Raw genomic sequence first — 21,773 nt, forward strand, 5'->3', positions numbered from 1 at the left:
AACTGAGTCACTTTGCTATAATATATAATGTGCAGAAATTAGCACAACATTGTAAATCAACTATGCTTCAATGAACAAACAAAAGAAAGAAAGAAAGTGAAGTTATCCATAAAGAAATAGTATAATTTTATCCTTCTGGATACCCAGAAAAAAATAGACAGGATTTGGAGTTGCAAAGATGATACTATTTTCGACTATTAGTTTGTTCCTCTCCTATGCCAATAACATATATATTTTTTTATTTTTTTATAAATTTATTTTATTTTTAGCTGCATTGGGTCTTCATTGCTTTGCGTGGCCTTTCTCTAGTTACTGTGAGCAACTACTCTTGGTTGCGGTGCACGGGGTTCTCACTGTGGTGGCTCCTCTTGTTGCAGAGCACGGGCTCTAGGCACGCGGGCTTAGTCGTTGTGGCTCGCGCACTCCGGAGCACAGGCTCAGTCGTTGTGGCGCACGGGCTTAGTTGCTCGGCGGCATGTAGGATCTTCCCGGACCAGGGCTTGAACTCGTGTCCCCTGCATTGGCAGGCAGACTCTCAACCACTGCGCCACCAGGGAAGCCCGCCAGTACCATATTGAGTGAAAAACATGGTTCTGAAATAGAAAACAAAAGCGTCCTTCACTAGTTGAATGCTCATCCCTCAATACCCAGCTGAACCTTTGGACATTCAGAGGCCAAATTAATCATTCTGTCTCTCGGGCCTCTGCAGCATTTTGTAAATTGGTATATTACAATTATATTTCAGCGTTATATTTTAGCTAATTTTTAGGTGTTTCCCTCACTATGTAAGCATTGTGGATTTCCAATTTTATTCAGTATCTTTGTATCCTCTGCTTCCAACTTAGTCCTGGCAGTTGGCGAGGCGCTCAATATCTCTTTAACAAATAATGAACAATCGTGTAAACGGATGAGAGTGATTTCCGAAGACAAATTTGACAAGTATCAACATTATATGAACAAGTTCCTCTCATTTTCTACCAACCTACTGGTTGGATTAAATTACTATTCATTTTTGTTCAAACGTGCACTGTATTATTCCTCTGTGCCAACAGGTTAGAAACATTTTCCGCAGAGAAAATGGTTTTTTGGGCACAGAAAATGATGCCCACGAGAATGAAAGATTTAACCCTGCTTCCAGGCTTTGTCCTTCGCACGTGTCTCTCCCCTCTGTCCTTCCACACGGTTATAAAGAGCGCCAGACTCGGACGAGGGGAAGCAGCGCGCAGGATGGCCATTTGCTGGTCCCGGCAGCGAGGGTCAGGTCGACCTCAGCCCACAAGGAACGCGCGTGCCTGGGCAGGTTGCCGGCGGGCCGTCCATTCTGCGCACGCGCAGGCGGCCAGTGCGGCCCGCGGACCTGCAGGCGGCGGCGAGCGCGCGGCTCGTCTCTGCCGCGGTCCGGTGAGGAGCTGCGCCTCGGCGTGCCCGGCTGCCGCCGCAGTGCAGTCGCCGCTTCTGGTCACGCGCGGGATGCTGCTTCTGGCGTTGGGCGGCCCGTGGGCGGCCGGCCTGCGGCTCGGTGGGAAGAGGACGGCACCGTGGGCAGCCACTGCACTCCGAGGCCCTAGGGCGGCCGTCTGGCGGGCGGCTTCCTGCAGAGGCTCCTCGGGGCGGGGCGGCGGCGGGGGCGCGGGGCTGTCGGCAGCCGCGACGCTTCTGCCGTGTCGGGTGCGAGCGCAGGTCGGCGGTCAGAGGGCTCGCGGACCCGAGTAAGGGCGGGGGTGGGAGTAGCACCGGGCCTGGGGAGCCCGGCTCTCCCATAGCTTCTCCCCGGCCTGCACGGCGGCTGTGGTGCTGAAGGAGCCCCGTGCTGCGGGGCTGGCAGGAGTGGCCGGCTTCGGCCTGGGCAACAGGCCGGTGCTCCCGGGGTTCGCAGCCCCCGCGAGTCCAGCAGTGTCCCTTGGAAAGTGCTTATTTTCTGGGCGGTTCCAGTCACTTTACAGAGATGGTTGCAAATCCAGCGAGCTTGTGAGGACTCTCATTTTTTTTTTTTCTGTCGAGCGCAAGCTCGGAAGGGTTAATTTGCAGCGAGATTAGATGCACCACGTGGAGACCGAACTGAAAGAACTCGGGGAACCTGATTTTGAGTTTGTTCTGTTTTTTATTAGGTGGCTCTATTTTTAGGAATTCCTTTGCTCCTTGGAAAAATGGGATGGAGACGTTCATCCTTCTCATTTGAATCTGAATAAATTGTCTCCTAATCCTGCCCTGTGAAATATTAGGATTAGCAAACATGGTTGAAATTTGGGAGGAAAGGCCAACGCTGGAATTGGAATGGCATTTAATTTCAGCATAAAGAGATTAGGCACGCCTTCTACATCTTGAAGAGCGTGTGTTGTGAAAGTCATTTGCAGAGGTTCGGGCAACTCTTTTGTTCCTGTGAAATTTGATGTAGGAGTTCAAGTAAAATATTTTCCTTGCGAGGAGCAAGGGATGGATACGAGACCCTTGGGGAAAGAGTTATTTTTTTTTTTTTTTTTTTTTAATACTAGCTATAGTATAAATATTTTAGAAGTATTAAAAGAAGTCTGGACTTTAAATTTTCTGAATTTGCAGTATTTTACTTACATAATTAAACTTAATTTTTTTAAAAAAGCTAATGCATTTAAATCTTTGACAGTTGAGCGAGAGTGATGTGGAATAGAAGAAACTATTCCACTAACTTTTTACTTGTTTAAGGTCACACTTTAAAATGCTTCTAGGTGGGATGCAAACCTAGGTCTTCAAACTCCCAATTCAATGTCTACTTGTGAGTGGAATTAAGGAAAGCCATTCTGTTACTCAGTTTGCTTTCTTTAGCTTTGTAGATTATTGGAAGAATTCCTTAAATCACCCCATGTGATAAGTTCTCTTTTACTCTTTATTATATTTTTCAAAATAAACTTAAAAAAATTTAAAAGTTGGCCTAAAATGCAGTTTATCATGTACTCACATTATAATGGTCTCTGTTTCAATAGATACCTGTTTGTTGGGAAAGATGTGTTCGATGTTTACATACACAACTTGAAAAATCAGAAGATGGAAGGCTGATTTATACTGGGAATCTGGCCCGAACAGTATTTGGTGGGTAATCAGAAGTGAGGATATTTCCTTTTTTCCCCCCTTTTACTTATAAAAAAGGTTCTTAGCATATGATACTTATTATTTTAGCACCTTGTAATTGCAAGACAGAAGGAAAAATTATAATTTTTTTCTTGTGGTCTGTTGATAAAAGATTTAGAGGTTAAGACCTTTGCATTTTTAGGAGATTTAAAAAGGTTTTTGTAGACTCTTATGACTTTCTGATCTTATGGCCGGGCACTAAAGATTCCATCCTTTGGTCACCTCTCGGGATGTTTAGCAACAAAATAAAACAGAACAAAAAGTGTATGTTTATGTAATGTTTGAATATGCAGAGGAAAAAAATATGGGCGAATACCTCTTAGTAGTTATTTCGGGTAAGTAGACATTTACGGTATATGTTTTTAGATTTTGCAGTTAAAATGAGCAGTAATACTTTTATAATTCAAAGATATATTAACTTTACATTTTTTTAGGTCATCTTAGAATTTTCAGCAAACATATTTACTTAGTGGTTTTCCAGGTAGTAGGGAGTTATCGTGGAGAAGGAAAGGGCAGTGTATTAGATAGCTACAAGTTTAAAGCTCTTTCCTTAGGTCATAATTCAGTATTTAGTATGGAATATTTTAGTAGGGAAAGTCAGAAGAACTTAAGTTTGTGATTTGTTCAAGTTCCTGAGGTTGTATTTCATTTTAATAATCTTAAAAAAAAAAGTATAACCTGAAATATCTGGAGGATTACTTTATAGCCAAGTTGGCCACAAGATTTCTGTGCCCCATTTGCATGTGTGTTTTTGATCATGCTGGTGTTAACCAGTTGTCTAAAATTTAATCTGGAAGTCTGTAAGTTCTCAAGAGTGTGTGACATTAAAATAGAGTATGTTTAAAATACAGTTTTAGCTATTTAAAACTTTTTGGGAATAAGGACTGATTATAATCAGTATTGAGTGGCGTTCTGAAGTTATTGGAATAATCAGTTTCGGATGGTAGAAATTTCTTCAGAAGTCACAACATGAGTGGGCCACTGAGCCTGTTTCTCATCTCTGAATTGAGCCTGGGATACCTAGATTGATGCCGTTGAGATGTGTTCACTGTGACCCCCATGGTACCCTTCTTTCTGAATACAGACACCGTTCCTTCAAATGAAGGGAAGGCTTAATCAATTTTTTTCATGTTCCCACTTGACTCAATTCTGAAGAGAAGAGAATATAGATAGGAATTAATTTTAGTGTGGGTACGATATAATATTTGTGGAAGAGCAGAGCTACGCATAATATTCAAAGTTCTAGAACTGAAACCTGTAGAAGAATTTAATGTTTGAGTTCCTTCAATATTATATTAATAAGAAGTCACTGTACTTATCAGGGATTAATATTTTTTCTGTGTAAAACTGAGTGAGAGACATTAACATAGCGGTACCATTTAAACTACCAAATTGGGTCCTAATTTAAAGATATTTGAAGGGACTTTTAGTTGACGGTTCTTGTTAATTCAGCAGCAAATAATTACGGATGTCATAGTATTCTCATTTTAAGATGAGTAGAATTTGAACATGAAGACGTGTGAAAGAAGGGCATCCCAGGCACGGAAGTAGTATGAGCAAAGGCATGAGAATATGTTTAGAAAATAGCAATTACTTCAATCCAGGCATAATAAAGTGTATGTATGTATAAGTTTCCTAGGGCTCTTACAATACATTTCCACAGGCTTGGTGGATTAAAACAACAAAAATTTATTCTCACAGTTCTGAAGGCTAGAAGTCTGAAATCAAGGTGTTGGCATTCCGTGCTGTCTGAAGGCTCTAGGAAAGAGCTTGTCCTTGTCTCTTCCAACTTCTGGTGGCTCCCAGCAATCCTTCATGTTTCCTTGGCTTGTAGCTGCATAACTCCAGTCTCTGCCACCTACTTCGCACGGCGTTCTCTGTGTCTCTGCTTGTCTTGTTCTGTCCTTTTAAGGATACTCTCATTGGACGTAGGGCCCACCGTAATCCAGTATGATCTCATCTCAACTTTTAATTGTCTGCAAAGACCCTATTTCCAAATAAGGTCACGTTCTAAAGTTCTAAATGGATGTGAATTTTGAGGGGACACTATTCAACCTACTATAGTGTGAAAGAGTAATGGGGAAAACAGGTAGTTGGAAGGGCTAAGGAGGCTTTTATATAGAAGGCAGCTTGGTCCCCATTGAATCCCATGTGTACCAATGTCATGGCATCTACCTGTGGGGGGAAGGAATTATTTTTAAATTACTGATGCAAAATAAGCCTTCAAGCAAGAGTGATGTATGAGAGTGTCTGCTTTGTTATAGCCTCACCAACAGAGTATGATGTCATATTTTTAGTTTTTGCCAGTTTGGGGGAAAAACGGTATCTCACTGTGGTTTTAATTGAATGTTTCTTATGATTGAGGCGTAGCATCATTTCATCTGTTGAAAGGCCGTGTGCATTTTTGTTTCATTGAACTGTCTGCTTATATTTCTGGCATGTTTGTTTATTGGGTTGTTGATCTTTTCTTCTCATATACTAGAAACCTTTTGTGTATTGGGGATATTAACCCTTTGTCATATAAGCTGCAAATATTTTTCTCATTTGTCTCTTTGTTTACGGTATTTATGTCCATGTACATTTTAAAAAGGTGATCAGGTGTATCAACTTTCCCCTTGATTGCCTCTGTATTTTCGGTCATAATTAGAAAAGTTTTCCTATTCTTAGATTATAAAGGACTTCACGGGTATTTTCTTCTTATACCTTTCTTATTTTATACACTTAAATCTCTGGATTATTTGGAGTTTTCCTGGTATATGGTATGAGGGATAGATTGAATTTTCTCTGAATCTGGTTGTCCCAGCACCACTTATTTTAGATTGTATCTTTGTTCTATACTAAATTTCCATATGCAGTTAGGTTTGTGTCTAGATTTCCCATTTTTTCCCATTGATCTGTTTATGTACTGAGCCAGTACCACACTATTTTAATTATAGAATCTTATGTTTTAGTATCTAACCCTCCCCCCTTTTTTGCTTCCTTTGTTTTTCCAAAATAACTATAATCAACCCTTCTAGGATCTCAACTTGTCTGTTTTCCAAACAGATGGTATTTGATCATGTTAAAATTGTACCTTCAAACTAAGAAAATTTACATTTTAAGTTATTTATTTATTTGCTGTGGTAAAATAGACATAAAGTAAAAGTTACCATTTTGACCATTTTTAAGTATACAGTTCAGAAGTCACTGGTTTTTTAATCTTTCTAACATGATAAGTAAAAATATCTCACTATTTTAACTTGAATGTTTTTCCTTGGTAAAGAAGTTGATTACCTTTCCCATATGTTTCTTAACCACTGGTGGTGTTTTTTTGTTTGTTTGTTTTTTAATTTGCTGTTTTAATGCTGGGCACTTAGCCTGAAAAAGTTAGCCCCATATTTGAACATTTTATGTTAGATCTGTGGAAGTGCTTGTTAATAGAGAGCTTTATTTGATTATCTGCTGACTGAGTTAACTTTTATAGTATTCATAAAGATTTTTGAGTAATATTAAACCTTTTATTGGGAACTGAGATAGAAGCCAGTCAACCCTAAAGCGGACTTCCCAGCTGGAGAGGCAGTGCATTGTAACGGCCAACAGCCTGGACCCTAGAGTCAGATTGCCTGGGTTTAAATCCCAGCACAGCTACTTGGTAGCTATGTGACATTGAGCAAGTACCTCATATTTTCTCATCTTTTAAATGGGAGTGATGATGATGATAATTATACATCAGTCTCATAGGGCTTTTTTCTAGATTTCATGAATTAAATATGTAAAGTGCTTAAAATAGAGCTTGGAATATAATAAGCACTATATAGGTGTTTTGGTTTTGTTGTTTTGATGATGATGTTGTAGGGAGAAAGGTGGAAGAATTAATGGGATAGGTTGATTCTTTTATAAAAGTTAAAAGTGTTAATCTTCTCCCATTTTTTTTTCTTATTTAGGTGTGAAATGTTTTTCTTACTCTACAAGTCTGATCAGCCTTGCATTTCTACCGTACATTTTTGCACAAAATAATATTATATTTGGAAGTCTGCCTTTGCAAATCTTATTTTATGGCATCATAGGAAGCTTTACAGTGATCACTCCAGCACTGCTTCACTTTCTTACAAAAGGCTACGTCATTCGGTTGTACCATGAGGCCACAACAGACACTTACAAAGCCATTACTTACAGCGTTGTGCTTTTGGAAACAAGTACAGTGTTCCACCAGAATGACGTGAAGATTCCAAATAGCACACATGTGTTTACCACCTTTTATGCTAAAACAAAATCACTGTTAGTTAATCCAGCACTCTTTCCAAACCCTGAAGATTATAACCATCTAATGGGTTATGACAAGCCATTCACTTTTGATGTGGAAGAAGCCAGTGAAAAGAAACAGCTTAAAGAAGAGAAATGAGTCTATCGTTTTTATGTTTGTGCTTAAATGTGATTTATGTTCCAGTGTATAATAATTGCCTTTACTTTTGATTTTTGTTAGTGACTGATTGTTAAAAACATAATTTGAAATTGTATCACAGAACTTTTAATTTCCAGAGAATTATGTTCCTTTATAATAAAAAAAGTTATGTTTGAAAAACAAAACATACAATACTCTATCATTTGTATTAAAAGGGTGTGAAAATACATGTATATGCTGACATATGCATGGTTACTTTTATATAATAAGTGTGATTGCCTCTCAGCTGGGGATTGGATGTCAGAAGCAAATGGGAAAGTTATTTTTCCTTTGTGTTTGGATTTTTCTAAGGATGTAGATATTACCTTTGCCCACATTGAAGATGCTTTAAAAATTCACAGATTATGGGAAACTGTTAATCTGCTTCCTTTGGCTTAGAGCACAGGTTTTTGCCTATCTTCTCTGGCATGGCTGCCCACGTTAAAGATATCCATGTCCAGTAGGGTGTGGTTAGCTCTTGGGGAAGTGGTGACCTAAGTAGTATCGTCTTCAGTGGTTCCATTTGTCCCTCCATGTGCACTCTCCTTTGTTACACCCTATCACAGTGGGAAAATTGTATGTACTACATAGATGGATAGTACCTTTTATAAAATAAAAGTCTCCATGCTAATGTTAAGTTGGTTCTTGTGAAGGATTTTCAGCCAGGAACAAAGGGCCTCAAATCATGCTATTTAGACTAGTAGATACTGATTAAGTGCCTAGAGGGTGTCAGGTACTGGGCTAGTTGCCAGAGTCACAGTTAAGAACAAAACACCCAGTCTGTAGAGAGCTGCCTAACATCTATCACCTGCCACGATGATTAATCTTTCTGGCTTGCCTGTGTATGAGGGAGGTGGGTGGAGAAGCAGCAGGGACATCACTAGTTCTTAGGGGAAAGATCATTCAAGTCTGAAGCTGCTAGAAGGTTATAGGAGACAGCTTAAGGTAGAACAGTGCTCATCTTTCTGAGACTTAGAGCCTGCCCTCTGTTGGATCAGCCAGCTTGTGGTCTTAGTAGAGGGCGGGCTCTATTCTCAGATGAACAAGCTGCCACCACCTCTGTCCTCAGTTTGGGCCTCTGCCTGTCTGCTTTTCTGTCCTCTGTCACATAGATAGGGACCTGTTGCTATCTTAGCAGTTAATGTGATTTATATCTTTCTGTAAAAAGATTATTCCAAAAAAAAAAAAAAAAGATTATTCCATAATCAAATACTCATTATCAAATGTTAGATAAATATTAGAAGAAAACAGTGTTGTTAACATTTCAAAGTTTTCTCTCAAGGGTCAGTTTTCTCATAACTTGTTTTTAGTACCTCCTATCTCTTTCTTTAAATGTCCTGTATCCATGCAACCATTTTGTCACCTGTGGAGTGGAGTGAAAATCCTATTTTTATGAGTATCAATAATTCCTCAGGGGCTTCCCTGGTGGCGCAGTGGTTGAGAATCTGCCTGCCAATGCAGGGGACACGGGTTCGAGCCCTGGTCTGGGAAGATCCCACTTGCCGCGGAGCAACTGGGCCCGTGAGCCACAACTGCTGAGCCTGCGCATCTGGAGCCTGTGCTCCGCAACAAGAGAGGCCGCGACAGTGAGAGGCCCACGCACCGCGATGAAGAGTGGCCCCTGCTCGCCGCAACTAGAGAAAGCCCTCACACAGAAACGAAGACCCAACACAGCCAAAAATAAATAAATAAGTTAATAAAAAAAATAATTCCTCAGATTGTTTAGAGAAAAGAAAAAAGGCTTAAAAGACTACATGAGAAAGATGACTTCTCAAGGGCATGATTTGGAGTGAGACCAAGATGTAGAAAAGGATCAGCATGCATAGGATACCATAATGATTCATCACTGAAATAAGTGCAGAAACAGCTCAGGCCAAGGTAAGAAATATACGCACGTCCTTCCATGCCACTTTACTACCCTCTCCCCAGGCAGAGTAATCTTGGAAAGATTAGGGAGGTGGTGAGTCTCCCTCTACCTAAGGGAAGGATATTGAGTCAGTTTTATTTGAGTCTCAAAGGGCAGGGTGATCCCATTGGACCTCTGGGTTACATCAGATAGTATACCCTTTGACAATAAGATGTAATCCTTTTCCTCAACGTAGGTTACATCGTACTGAAAGACTTCAGCTTTTGGAAGCAAAAGTAACAAAACGGTCATTAGGTATGAATGACAGCCTTAGCTTGGACACATTCGTTAAAATTGTATTCTGATTTTTTCAGAAAAAGTGACTCTATCATCCAGATTCATTGTTTCATCTAGACCACTTGCTCTCTACTTTTATTTGGAACCAAATCCCAGACATCATAAGATTTCTTTCTTAAATATTTAATTTTGTAACTCTACAAGATAAAGACTTAAAAAAATAACAATACCATCATAATACCTAAGCTGCCCTTGACCCCAGTGTTATCAAATATCCAGTCTACTCAAATTTCCAATTGTTTCATAATTCCCTCCCCCATTTTGTTTGGATTAAGATCTAATTAAAGTTCCCACCTTATTCACACCTATTTTCCAAGTGTCTTTTAAGACTTCTAATCTATGGGCCCTTCTATATTTTTCATTTTGTTTTTGTTTTTTTAGGCCCTGCCACAGGGCATGTGAGATCTTAGTTCCCCAACCAGGGATCAAACCCAGCCCCCGGCAGCAGAAGCACGAAATCCTGACCACTGGATTGCCAGGGAATTCCCTCTTTCACTTTGTTGCCCACCCCCACCCCCCACCCCCGCCCCTTGCAAATCATCTGTTGAAGAAACTGAGTTTTTTGTCCTATATTATGTTTTCATGGTCTAGATTTTCTGATTATATCCCCAAGGTGTAGTTTACCATGTTTGTCTGTCTACTGTATTTGCTATAAATTGGGGCTTCATCAGGTTGAGGTTTGATTATTTTGGATAAGACTGATTCATAGCTGATGTTGTTTGTATTATTTTTCTATTGTTGCATAACAAATTGCCCCTAAAACTTAGAGGTTTAAAACATCAACGTTTATGATGTTGCACAGTGTCTGTTGGTCAGGTATTTGGGAATGGCTTAATTGAGGGGGTGTGGCTCAGGTACTCTCATGGGGTTGCAGTCAAGATATCAGCCTGTGCTCCTGTCATTTGAAGGCTGGGCTGGGGCAGGAGGAACTGCTTCCAAGGTGGCTCACTCACATGAATGACAAATTGGTGCTGGTCTTTTGGGAAGAGGCCTTGGTTTTTTGCCACATGGATCTCTCTTTAGAGCTACTTGTTTCCCCCAGAGCAATTGATCCAGGAGAGCAAGGTAGAGGGTAAAATGTCTTTTATCGTCTACCTTGGAAGTTGCACATTATCATTGTGCAATATTTTCTTAGTTACGCAGTCACCCTTATACATTGTTGGAGGGGGCTACACAAGGATTTGCATACCAAGAAGTAAGGATCATTGGGAGCCATCTTGGTGGTTGGCTACCACCATGTTCATCCATCAAGAAGTATACAATGTCTTTCTGTCTCTCTCTCTGTGACATTAGCAACTACTAATGCTCAGTGCCCAAGTTTACTAATTCATTAGGTGTTGCAAAATGGTTATATTCTATCATTCCTTTTTCATATATTAGCTGAAATACTTCTAAAAGTAGAGAGAAGAGTATGAGAAGGCAAGGGAAACTTGCCTCTCTGTACTATTTGGTTACCAGTAGTTCCGTTTCTATAGAAAAGTCAGGATAAATGCTTGATTCTTTCCCTTTATCAGTTTTCAAAATAGAGTTGGTTTCCTAGCATCATCTGCTGATTAGACTTTAAAAAAATTATTATGAGCTTATTGATTTGAATATATTTGATATATTTCAATTCATCGCAGTTACTATCTTATTAATGATAGTAATAGTCTACAGGTAGGCTGAATGTTCATGTCTGGAAGCTGTGAATGTTACGTTAAATGGCAAAAGGGATTTTATAGGTGGATCTTGAGTTGGGGAGATTATCATGGATTATCCAAATGGTTCCAGTGTAATCACAGGGTCCTTATAACAGGGAGGCAGGGTATCAGAGGAGAGGCGAAGTGATGATGGAAGCAGAGAGGACAGTGCTGAACTTTGAAGATGGAGGAATGGAAGGATTGCAGCTCTCAAACTGAAAAAGGCAAGTAAACAGTCTTCTCCTGGAGTCTCCAGAAGAAATAGGTATGCTGACTCCTTGCTTTTAGCCCATTGAAACTGATTTCAGACTTCTGACCTCCAGAACTGTAAGAGAATTCATTTGTATTGTGTGTGTGTGTGTTTTCCGCATAGCATGGCTTGTGGGATCTTAGTTCACCGACCAGGGATCGAACCTGGGCCCTCGGCAGTGAAAATTAGAGTCCTAACCACTGGACTGCCAGGGAATTCCCCATTTGTATTGTTTTTAGGGCACTAAGTTTGTGGTTATTTGTTACAGCAGCAATAGGAAACCCATCTTTGGTCAATGGGACTGTCATCAAATTGGGTGTCTAATATGATCAGATGTTTTAGGCTCATCTTGAACCTTTTCTGCCTCAGACCTGGAAACAGTAATTTCTCTAGAGTATTTGTTCCCTTTAGTGGGAAATGGTATTTCGAGACTACTAGAAGCGTTCATGGATTTGTCCTCTTTTTTTCCCCCCACTTAAAAAATATATTTTTGAATTGTGGAAAATACATATAACATAAAATTTACCATCTTAACCACATTTTTTTTTTTTTTTGGTCGCACTGGGCAGCTTGTGGGATCTTAGTTCCCTGACCAGGGATCAAACCCATGTGCCCTGCAGTGGAAGCATGGAGTCCTAACCGCTGGACCTCCAGGGAATTCTCCATCTTAACCAATTTTAAGTGTACGGTTCAGTAGTGTTAACTGTATTCACATTGCTGTGCAACAGATCTCTAGAACTTTTTCACCTTGCCAACCTGAAACAATACCCATTGAGCAACTCCCCATTTCCCCAGACTACGCCCCACCCCATGGATTTTTACCTTTAAAAAAATGGGAAAGTAGTACAGTTCTTTAGTAAAACCTTTTACAAATATGATTATTTTCCTCTAAACTTGTAGGTTTTTTTTTTTTTTTAAGTATTTGTTTATTTATTTATTTATGGCTGTGTTGGGTCTTCGTTTCTGTGCGAGGGCCCTTCCCAGTTGCGGCAAGCGGGGACCACTCTTCATCGCGGTGCGCGGGCCTCTCACCATCGCGGCCTCTCCTGTTGCGGAGCACAGGCTCCAGACGCGCAGGCTCAGTAATTGTGGCTCACGGGCCCAGCTGCTCCGCGGCACGTGGGACCCTCCCAGACCAGGGCCCGAACCCGTGTCCCCTGCATTGGCAGGCAGACTCTCAACCACTGCGCCACCAGGGAAGCCCAACTTGTAGGTTTTTAAGGCCCCAACTCCATGCCATTTTTTGGCTACTAATCCCAGACCATGTCCTTTAAAGAATTTCAGGTAGCAAAGCATCTAAAGGGGTGGCTGTTTTTCTAGAACAAAGTGAGAGTTTTGGAATGAAATACATTCCACACACAAAATAATGACCATTTTAAGGTATTCCCTGGACCTGTAGTTTGCTAAAGTGAGTGCATTCTCAAGCCTGGTGAGACCCCCCCACCCACCATGCAGAACTACAGCTAATGTCCTGTGTCTGGGGTCTCATCCAGCCAGGCTCTACCCTTTGACTGAACCTGTTGCCGAGCAGAAACACTTTGCATGAGTCTGTTCAGTTCAGAGCTTTAGGTTCTGCTCTCTGGCCATGAGAATTGTTGTATAAAGAACTTGTGGGAGGGAATTCCCTGGCAGTCTAGCGGTTAGGACTCCACGCTTCCAAGCCCAGAAGCATGGCCATAAATAAAGAAAGAAGGAATAGGAGGGGGTGCTTAGGGTTTAAAAAAAAAAAGAACTTGTGGGAGAGAGAATAGCAATGCAGAGGGATAAAGAGTGCTAGTCTTTTGATCTTCTAAAGAAGACCTACAGGCTGGTTTTTTTACTATTGATTGGGAAGTACTGGTTTTGTTTTTAAAGCTCTGTGCTCTCATTTGTATCATGTGTTCGCAAAGAGTACATTCTGAATCATTTTCCTTTCCTCTTGCAGGAAGTGCTCAGATATTAAACACACACACACACACATTCAAAAGAGGAAACAGTTGGATAGGAACTCAGAAATCATGTGACTGATGACTAAGTTAAATTTTTTCTACTTATTAAAAAGGAAGAGTCTGATGATTAGTTACTGATTGTCGTTGCAATTTTAAAGTTTTGAAGATACTGAATCATGTTCCCATTTATGCTTTTTTCCACCCTGTTTTCTTCCACATTTACTGAACCTGGAGAGAAACTCTGGATCTGCAACTCCTCTGACACAAGTGTTTGGTACTCCTACTGTGGTAAGTACGAGGGCAAAAGCAGGTACTCATAATGTCAACTGTTCCAAGGGCAAGTTTTCACAGGAACCTTTTTCCGCTGTCGCCGGGATACAGGAAATGACCGTATGTTCCAGCTGCCGGGGAGGCTGCTGGCAGCAAAAGTGATGTCTGGTTCCTGCCCTGGGTGGATTTTCTCCATCCGTCACCGGCCTCACAGGTCTCTGAACTGTGTTGCACTTGACCTCCAAGTGCTTCGTCCTTTCCTGTGGTCAGCTATCTCTACCTTGAACCCAGTTTCAGATTCTTCCCAGTCTGGGCAGAACTATCTGCTTCTGAGATTTTGCCTCAGCCCCAAGACTGACCAGGTCTTCTTGAGAAGGTAGAACAGTCCTAGCTGTTGCTTGGAATTGATTATAGCTCCAGGCAATGATTTTTTTTTTCCCAAGGTTATGTTGGGTGTATAACAGGTGCTCTGTAAGTGTTTCAGGCTGTGGTTTTTGAAGGCTCTTGGACTTACCTCCCTAATTGGTTGTAAGGCTGATTCTGTCAGTTACTGTGTGACCTTGAGCAAAGTCTTAGCCTCTCTGTGCCTCAGGTTTTTTATCTGTAAAGTGAAAGTGATTTTTGAACCCATTTTACAAGGATTGTTTTGAGGTAAAATTTTTAGCACAGAGCCACATAGAAACAATAATATTGATTACTTAAAAAAAAAAATCAGCCACACTCTAATGCTATTTACTGGTTGGATCACTGTTGTTTTGTTTTATCTTGTTTTGTTCAGTTTTCCCTCTTTCTCTACAAATACCTGCTGGTCTGAAAGCACAGCTTCGGGGCTTGACTACTGTTTTGGTTTGGTGCTTTGCACTGTGTTGCTCACCATAGGTTGGTTGGCCTTTTCTACCCACTAGTGATATCAGGAAGGTTTAAGGGGTTGCTCCCGAAAATACTTGCTAGCTGAAATCCTCATGGGAAAAAAGGATTTATGGTCTGATTTGGGGGAGATTTACAAATGTACTTTGAGTTCTGAGAAGTTCTGCGATAAAGAAACCTATTTAATCCCCCAATTTTCCGTTTTATTTTGTTTTATTTTTTGAGTGTGTGTTTACAATCCTGCAAATGCACTCTGGCAAATATTAATATAAAGTTACTTCTGGGGAATTAGGGTAATTGCCAGATGTGGGAACAAGACCTAAGTGTGTGACTAGTCTCAGACTGGTGGCTTTTTTTTCTGTCTGTGATTGTGCTGAATTCCCTGAAAATTCCCCACCCCGCAAGGTCAGTTTACACTGCCCTGTTCCAGGCCCTCTTCAGCGCACTCGGCCCCCTTCTCTCCTCTCCTTTGGCGCTTCTACTCCATGCACTGATTATGCCACCCTCTCTGTGCTGTATTTCCTATGGCCTTTATTTATATAACACTTCATATTATTATTTAGCTTTTAATCTTCTAGTAACACTAACTCAATTTGTCTTCTGATTTGATTTTTGAGGAGGGATTTTATCTGTTTCTCTCCAATGCTGAGAAATTCTGTGGTCCTTTCCTGCTGCCCCACAGATGTAGGGACCGTGGAGAGCAGGTGGGATGTACAGCTAAGCGAGACCCTGCTTGCTGCCATGCCCCTCTCCCCTGCCCCTGCCACGTCAACCTTTCCCTGCCTTAGAGAATCCGTCCTGGCTGAGATGGAAATGCGTCATTTGTGGGAAGCACTGATCCCTCTAGGTATTATTGTCAGGATGTTGGTGACGACAATTCAGTCCTTTCTGTGAGGATGATTCCCATTTGGCCAAGCTACTGGGCATACGCGGTATACCTGTTTGCTAGGGCTGCCATAAAAAACATCACAGACTGGGTGGCTTAAACAGCAGAAATTTATTTCTCACAGTTCTGGAGGCAGGAAATCCAAGATCAAGGGTCAGCAGGTTTGGTTTCCTTCTGAGGCCTCTCTCCTTGGCTTGCAGATGGCTGTCTTCTTGCCATGTCTTCAAATGGCTTTTTCTCTGTATGCACTCATTCCTGGTGACTCCCTGTATGTCTAAATCTCCTCTTCTTCTAAGACACCAACGGTATTGGATTAGGGCCTACCCTAATGACCTCATTTTAACTTAATCACCTCTTAAAGGCCCTGTCTCCAAAGACAGTTACATTCTGAGGTACTGGGGATGAGAACTTCAACATATGAATTTAAGGAGAGCACAGTTCAGCGCATAACATACAGAAATGGCAAGAATTGGCTGTTTTATCCTCCACCTTTGGAAAAGGCAGAAAATGTGGCTGTCTGAGTCAGTCCACAGAGCCCTGGACACACACCGTCCTGCAACCTAGAGCTGTCAGACTCAGCTCTAACCTTTTTTTGGCTATGGATAGTCCTGAAACTCAAGGAATTAATGGATTATTTAATTAAACCAATATTCACTGAGCATCTGGCATGTGCCTGTTCTAGACACTGAGGATATTATCTAGCAGTGAACAACAAGACAGAAGTCACGGCCCTCCTGGAGTTTCGATCAGTGAAATATTCAGCATGTCAAATGGTGGTGATTGCTGTGAGAGAAAAATAAAGCAGGGGAGGGGATAGAGAGTACAGAGATGGGGATGGGGGTTGCATTTTAAATTAGGACGGGCAAGGAAGGCCTTACTGAGAAGGTGATGTTTAGCAAGGACAGGAATAGTTGAGGGAGTGAGCCACGCCCATATCCAGCAGAAGGGGTGGAGGGAAGAGCAAGCACAACGGCCTTGAGGTGGGAACACGGCTGGTGATGGAGGGATAGCAAGGAGGCCAGCGTGGCTGCGATGGAATGAGTGTGGGGGCAGGTAGCAGAAGATGACATAGAAGGGAATGGGCAGAGGGTGAGGGCCATGTAGGTCAGGGAACGACTTTATCTTTTACTATGAGCAAAGTCTGGTCTGACTCCTGGGTTGATAATAATCTGTAAGGCCGCAAAGGTGGAAGCAGGCGACCTGTTGGGAAGCTGTTGCAGTAATCCAGGTGAGCGAGAGAATGGTGACTCGGACCGGAGGGGGAGCAGTGGAGGCGATGAGGAGGGGTCCGGTTCTGGAAGTATTCTGTAGATGGAGCCGACAGGACTTGCTGACTGATTGGACGTATGGTTGCAGCATGGTCCTCCCAGCTAAGTGAGTGTATCTTGGCATCTGGAGGGTCCCCCCCAACTCCAAGCAGGCCAGCCTCTTTACTGGCCTTTATTTATACTTCTGTTGATATATATGTGTACTATTCTCTAACCTGAAATATTCGTGTCCATCTTTCTGTTTCATGGAAACCTCTGAGGTCCATCAAAAGTCCTACCTCCCTTACAGAGCCTAGTCAAGTCAGTTGAATTTAATTCAGTTTAATACGTCTTTAATAGGCATTAGGTTTCATTATTATGCTGAGGAATACTGAGAATGCAAAAGTTATGTTAAGATGTAGCTGGTTCTTCAAGGAACTTCTGGCTTTTGTCTTACTTATGTGTAGTAGGAGGGATAACTATACGTATCACCAGGATTCATTTGTTTATTCTGCAAACTCAACATGACATAGCCCCTGGGAAGTCTAAGAGCCATTTGGAGCTAAGACTCTTTTTTTTTTTTTTTTTTTTAATTTTTATTTATTTATTTATTTTTGGCTATGTTGGGTCTTCGTTTCTGTGTGAGGGCTTTCTCTAGTTGCAGCAAGTGGGGGCCACTCTTCATCGCGGTGCGCGGGCCTCTCACTATCGCAGCCTCTCTTGTTACGGAGCACAGGCTCCAGACGCACAGGCTCAGTAGTTGTGGCTCACGGGCCTAGTTGCTCCGTGGCATGTGGGATCTTCCCAGACCAGGGCTCGAACCCATGTCCCCTGCATTGGCAGGCAGACTCTCAACCACTGCGCCACCAGGGAAGCCCAAGGACTCTTATACTCCTTTCCAAATCTGTTTCTTCCTAAATCTTCCCTATCTCATCATCCACCTAATTCCTTACCCCCAAACCAAGGGTATCCTTAATTATCTCTTTCCCTTATTTTTCACATCGAATTTATCGATGATTCCGTTTTTAATATCCCCAGAATATATTCTAAAGCCAACTACTTTTTTTTTTTTTTTCTGGCCACACTGTGTGGCTTTTGGGATCTTAGTTCCCTGACTAGGGATTGAGCCCAGGCCATCACAGTGAAAGCACCAAGTCTGAACCACTGGACTGCCAGGGAATTCCCCAACTACTTTTTTTTTTTAATTTAATTTTTATTTTATATTGGAGTATAGTTGATTTACAATGTTGTATTAGTTTCAAGTATACAGCAAAGTGATTCAGTTATACATCTACAAATATCCATTCTTTTTCAGATTCTTTTCCCGTATAGGTTATTACAGAATATTAAGTAGAGTCCCCTGTGCTACACAGTAGGTCCCTGTTGATTATCTATTTTATATATAGTAGTGTATATATGTTAATCCCAAACTCCTAATTTATCCCTCCTCCCCACCTTTCCCCTTTGATAACCGTAAGTTTGTTTTCTATGTCTGTGAGTCTGTTTCTGTTTTGTAAATAAGTTCCTTTGTATCTTTTTTTTAGATTCCACATATAAATGATATCATATGGTATTTGTCTTTCTCTGTCTGACTTACTTCACTTAGAATGATAATATCTAGGTCCATCCATGTTGCCACAAATGGCATTATTTCATTCTTTTTTATGGCCGAGTAATATTCCATTGTATATTCCACATCTTCTTTATCCATTCCTCTGTCGATGGACATTTAGGTTGCTTCCATGTCTTGGCTATTGTAAATAGTTAAAGCCAACTACTTTTCACTTTCCTTTGCTCACCACTCATGTCACCTTCGTCTCTTCTCTGGCCTCTGCAACATCCTCTTAAATTGTCCTTTCTCCACTTTAATTCTTGCCTCCATACAATCAGTTCTTAGCATAGAGACCAGAGAGATCTTTTAAAAATGTAAATAAGTTATATAATGTTATTTCAATTGCTTAAAGCCCCCCAGTGGCGTTTCACTACAATTAGAGTGAAATCCCAACTTTGTACCAAGGCGTCCAAGACCCCTCGAGATGGCCCTGGCCTACCTGTCTGATTCCTATGATTCCCATGATTCCCATCCTCCCTCATTATTTTCCATTTACACTGACCTATATTATTATTATGGTTATTGTTTGTATTACCAATATAACCAGCATAAAATTCACCTTTTTAATGATTTTTAAGTGTACAATTCAATGATATTAAGTACATTCACATCACTTTGCAACTATCACCATTATCCATTTTTGGAATTTTTCATCATCCCAAACAGAAACTCTGTACCCATTAAACAGTAACTCCCCATTTCTTCCTCCCCCCTAGTCCCTGGTAACCTCTACTGTCTGTCTCTGTGACTTTGTCTATTATATGTATCTCATGTAACAGTCTTTGTGTATATATGTGTGTGTGTTTGTTTTTGTTGCTTGAACATGTCAAAGTCATTGTCACCTATGAGTCTGTACTCCTGATTACAATGTCCACAGGGTTGGTTGCTTTCTGTCACTCACTTAATGGATACTGTAGTTGAGGTATCTCTATCCATTGCCACCCCCAACTCCTCCATCCCCACCGTACACTCAGTCTTTCTCTCATGGCCCTGTTTGATTTCTTTACTAGAGTGCACATTTATCAAGAGCCGGGCCCTTGCCTGTCTTGTTCATTGTTTCTCTAGTGCCTAGAGCAATATTTGGTGCTAAGCAGAAGTGAATAAACACACATTTATTATCTACAGTGTGTTATGCGCAAGAGACATGAAAAATGAATGAGACATGCCTCCTGCCCTCAAGGCTTGTGCTATTGCACAAGCAAGCAAATAATTGTAGTAAACATTTTAAATGACCATCGAAGGATGATCAAGTACTGTGAATGATAGTGTGTTTGTGGCTGTCGGGCTGGGGAGGTGTGGAGGAGTCAAGGAAGACTTAACAGCATTGTTGATATTTGAGTACATTTTGAAGGCAGACAAGGAGTTTCTAGACCGATGAGGACAGGGCATTCCTGTCAGAAGGAACTGCATATTTATGTAATGGAAATTCTGTTAAAGAGGTAAAATGAAGTGCTGTGATGGTTCAACTCCAGCTAATGCTTCCTCCCTTGATCTCCAATAGTACTTAATACCAACACTCAGGGTGGCACTGGTTTCATTTCCTGTGCCAACTGCAGTTGCCTGGACTCTTGGGTTAAGAAGGATTCTGAGGCAGAGCTCAGTAGGAAAAAGTGCTATGGTGGATTCGCAATGCTGACATTTGTGGTTGCAGGGGAAACCAGAGGCTCTTGTACTGTGCTTTTGCTGAACCTGGTCACTACTTTCTGTGGTATTTAATAAACCAAATGTAGAATTTTACCATAAACATGGTGACTTTAAAGTAATAAAGCTATCTTCCGTTAGCTCCCAAACCTTTGCAAATAAATTAAAAATCACATGCTATGTACTGTTATGTGATCTTTTGATTCTTATATCTGATTTTTTTAATGTATGGTGGTCTTGTCTTCCTAGAAAAATCTTAGGCTTCCTGACATAAAGATTAAGGTTACACTTCTATTCTCCACCCTCATCCCACCCTACCCCACTCTGCCTTGCTCTGGTGCTGGCTTAACACTGAGCGCCCATAGGGGTATTCTGAACATTTGTCTGATTGCATTGACTTGTCGATGGTTTCATCATAGTCAGACCAACTTCAGACATGTGGGAACCTTAACTGAAGATAGAGAATTGCCCTTATGACATACAACATGGCCCTGGTGATTCACTGCTTTTAACTTGTTCCCGGCTTTGCTGCAGAGTCTTGGTTGGCTTGCTCTGAGGGTTTTCTACAAGCTTATCACTGAGAAAGAAGAGACACATTGCACTGTGCTCGGTAATGCATATGAAAGTGCCCACGTTTCAATACCATGTCAACCTTTCACGGTAAGAAAGTTAATAAGTATATTAATTATGCAAACCTTCAAAAATATAGGTGAAAAAAAAAGAAAAGAAGACACCATAAGCCTATCACAGTTAAGAATTAACCACTATGAGCATTCTGATATTTTGGCAAATATTCTTTTAGATATATAATGATATATGTTGAAAACAGTAAAAGTAGAACCATATTGTATATACTGTTGGGTAACCAGCATTTTTTAAACTTGATAGTATACCATAAACATCTATAACATTAAATATCCTAAAAATTCATGTTAATGACTGTATATTAATTCAGTAAATAGATGCACAATATTTATTTATTCAGTCACCTCTGAGCATTTTTTTACTTGAGATATAATGGATATATAACATTATATTAGTTTCAGGTATACAACATGATGCGGTATTTGTATATATTGTGAAGTGATCACCGCGATAAAGCTAGTTAGCCTCCATCACCGCACATAGTTACAATTTTTTTCTTCTTTTGGTGAAAACTTTTAAGATGTACTTTCTTAGCAACTTTCAAATATGTAAAACAGTATTATTAACCACAGTCACCATGCTGTACATTACTTCCCCATGACTTATTTATCTTGTAACTGGAAGTTTGTACCTTTTGACCCACTTCACTCATTTCTTCGATCTCCCACCCCCTACCTCTAGCAGCCTCTGTGTCTGTGAGTTTATTTTTTGTCTTTTGAGTGTGTTTGTTTTTTAGATTCCACATATAAGTGAAGTCATACAGTATTTGTCTTTTTTTTTGGCTGCGCCACACAGCTGATAGGATTTTAGTTCCCCAGCCCAGGCCCTCGGCAGTGAGAGCTCGGAGTTCTAACCACTGGACCACCAGGGAATTCTCTGTCTTTCTTTGTCTGACTAATTTCACTTAGCACAGTGCCCTCAGATTTCATCCATGTTATTGCAAATTGGGCAGGTTTTCCTTTGGTCATAATCCACACAGGAATAAACATCTTTGCATCAAATGTTTGTGAACATCCATGATTC

General features: G+C 41.0%; 2 protein-coding genes across 5 annotated transcripts in view; both read left to right on the plus strand.

The window, feature by feature from the left end:
* The first annotated feature begins 1,062 nt into the window (after positions 1–1,062).
* On the plus strand, positions 1,063–7,668 carry TMEM70 (transmembrane protein 70). 3 transcript variants are annotated; one of them, XM_082432624.1, is made up of 3 exons: positions 1,063–1,401; positions 2,958–3,063; positions 7,026–7,668. In XM_082432624.1, the coding sequence occupies exons 1-3, from the start codon at positions 1,078–1,080 to the stop codon at positions 7,481–7,483; spliced, it is 888 nt and encodes a 295-aa protein (XP_082288750.1). In that variant the 5' UTR covers positions 1,063–1,077; the 3' UTR covers positions 7,484–7,668. The 3 variants fall into 3 exon arrangements, with proteins under 3 accessions (XP_082288750.1, XP_082288748.1, XP_082288749.1); XM_082432622.1 differs by having other exon boundaries at positions 1,318–1,680; XM_082432623.1 differs by having other exon boundaries at positions 1,318–1,668.
* A 2,629-nt stretch (positions 7,669–10,297) lies between these two features.
* LY96 (lymphocyte antigen 96) overlaps positions 10,298–21,773 on the plus strand; it is a 32,434-nt gene continuing 20,958 nt past the window's right edge. Inside the window, exons 1-3 of one of the 2 annotated variants that reach the window (XM_082432648.1) lie at positions 10,298–12,554; positions 12,868–13,870; positions 20,640–20,765. In XM_082432648.1, coding sequence (XP_082288774.1) covers positions 20,750–20,765 — 16 coding nt within the window. In that variant the 5' untranslated portion in view covers positions 10,298–12,554; positions 12,868–13,870; positions 20,640–20,749. The remainder of the gene's footprint in view (positions 12,555–12,867; positions 13,871–20,639; positions 20,766–21,773) is intronic. The other variant, XM_082432647.1, reaches the window with a different exon arrangement.

This window comes from Balaenoptera physalus (genome assembly GCF_965194825.1).
Source record: "Balaenoptera physalus genome assembly, chromosome: 17".
NCBI lineage: Eukaryota > Metazoa > Chordata > Mammalia > Artiodactyla > Balaenopteridae > Balaenoptera > Balaenoptera physalus.

Coding starts and splice junctions, on each gene's coding strand:
- TMEM70 (XM_082432624.1), top strand. CDS start 1,078: ATGGTTTTTTGGGCACAGAAAATGATGCCCACGAGAATGAAAGATTTA. Junction 1,402..2,957: donor CTCGTCTCTGCCGCGGTCCG/GTGAGGAGCTGC, acceptor CTGTTTCAATAG/ATACCTGTTTGTTGGGAAAG. Junction 3,064..7,025: donor TCTGGCCCGAACAGTATTTG/GTGGGTAATCAG, acceptor TTTCTTATTTAG/GTGTGAAATGTTTTTCTTAC.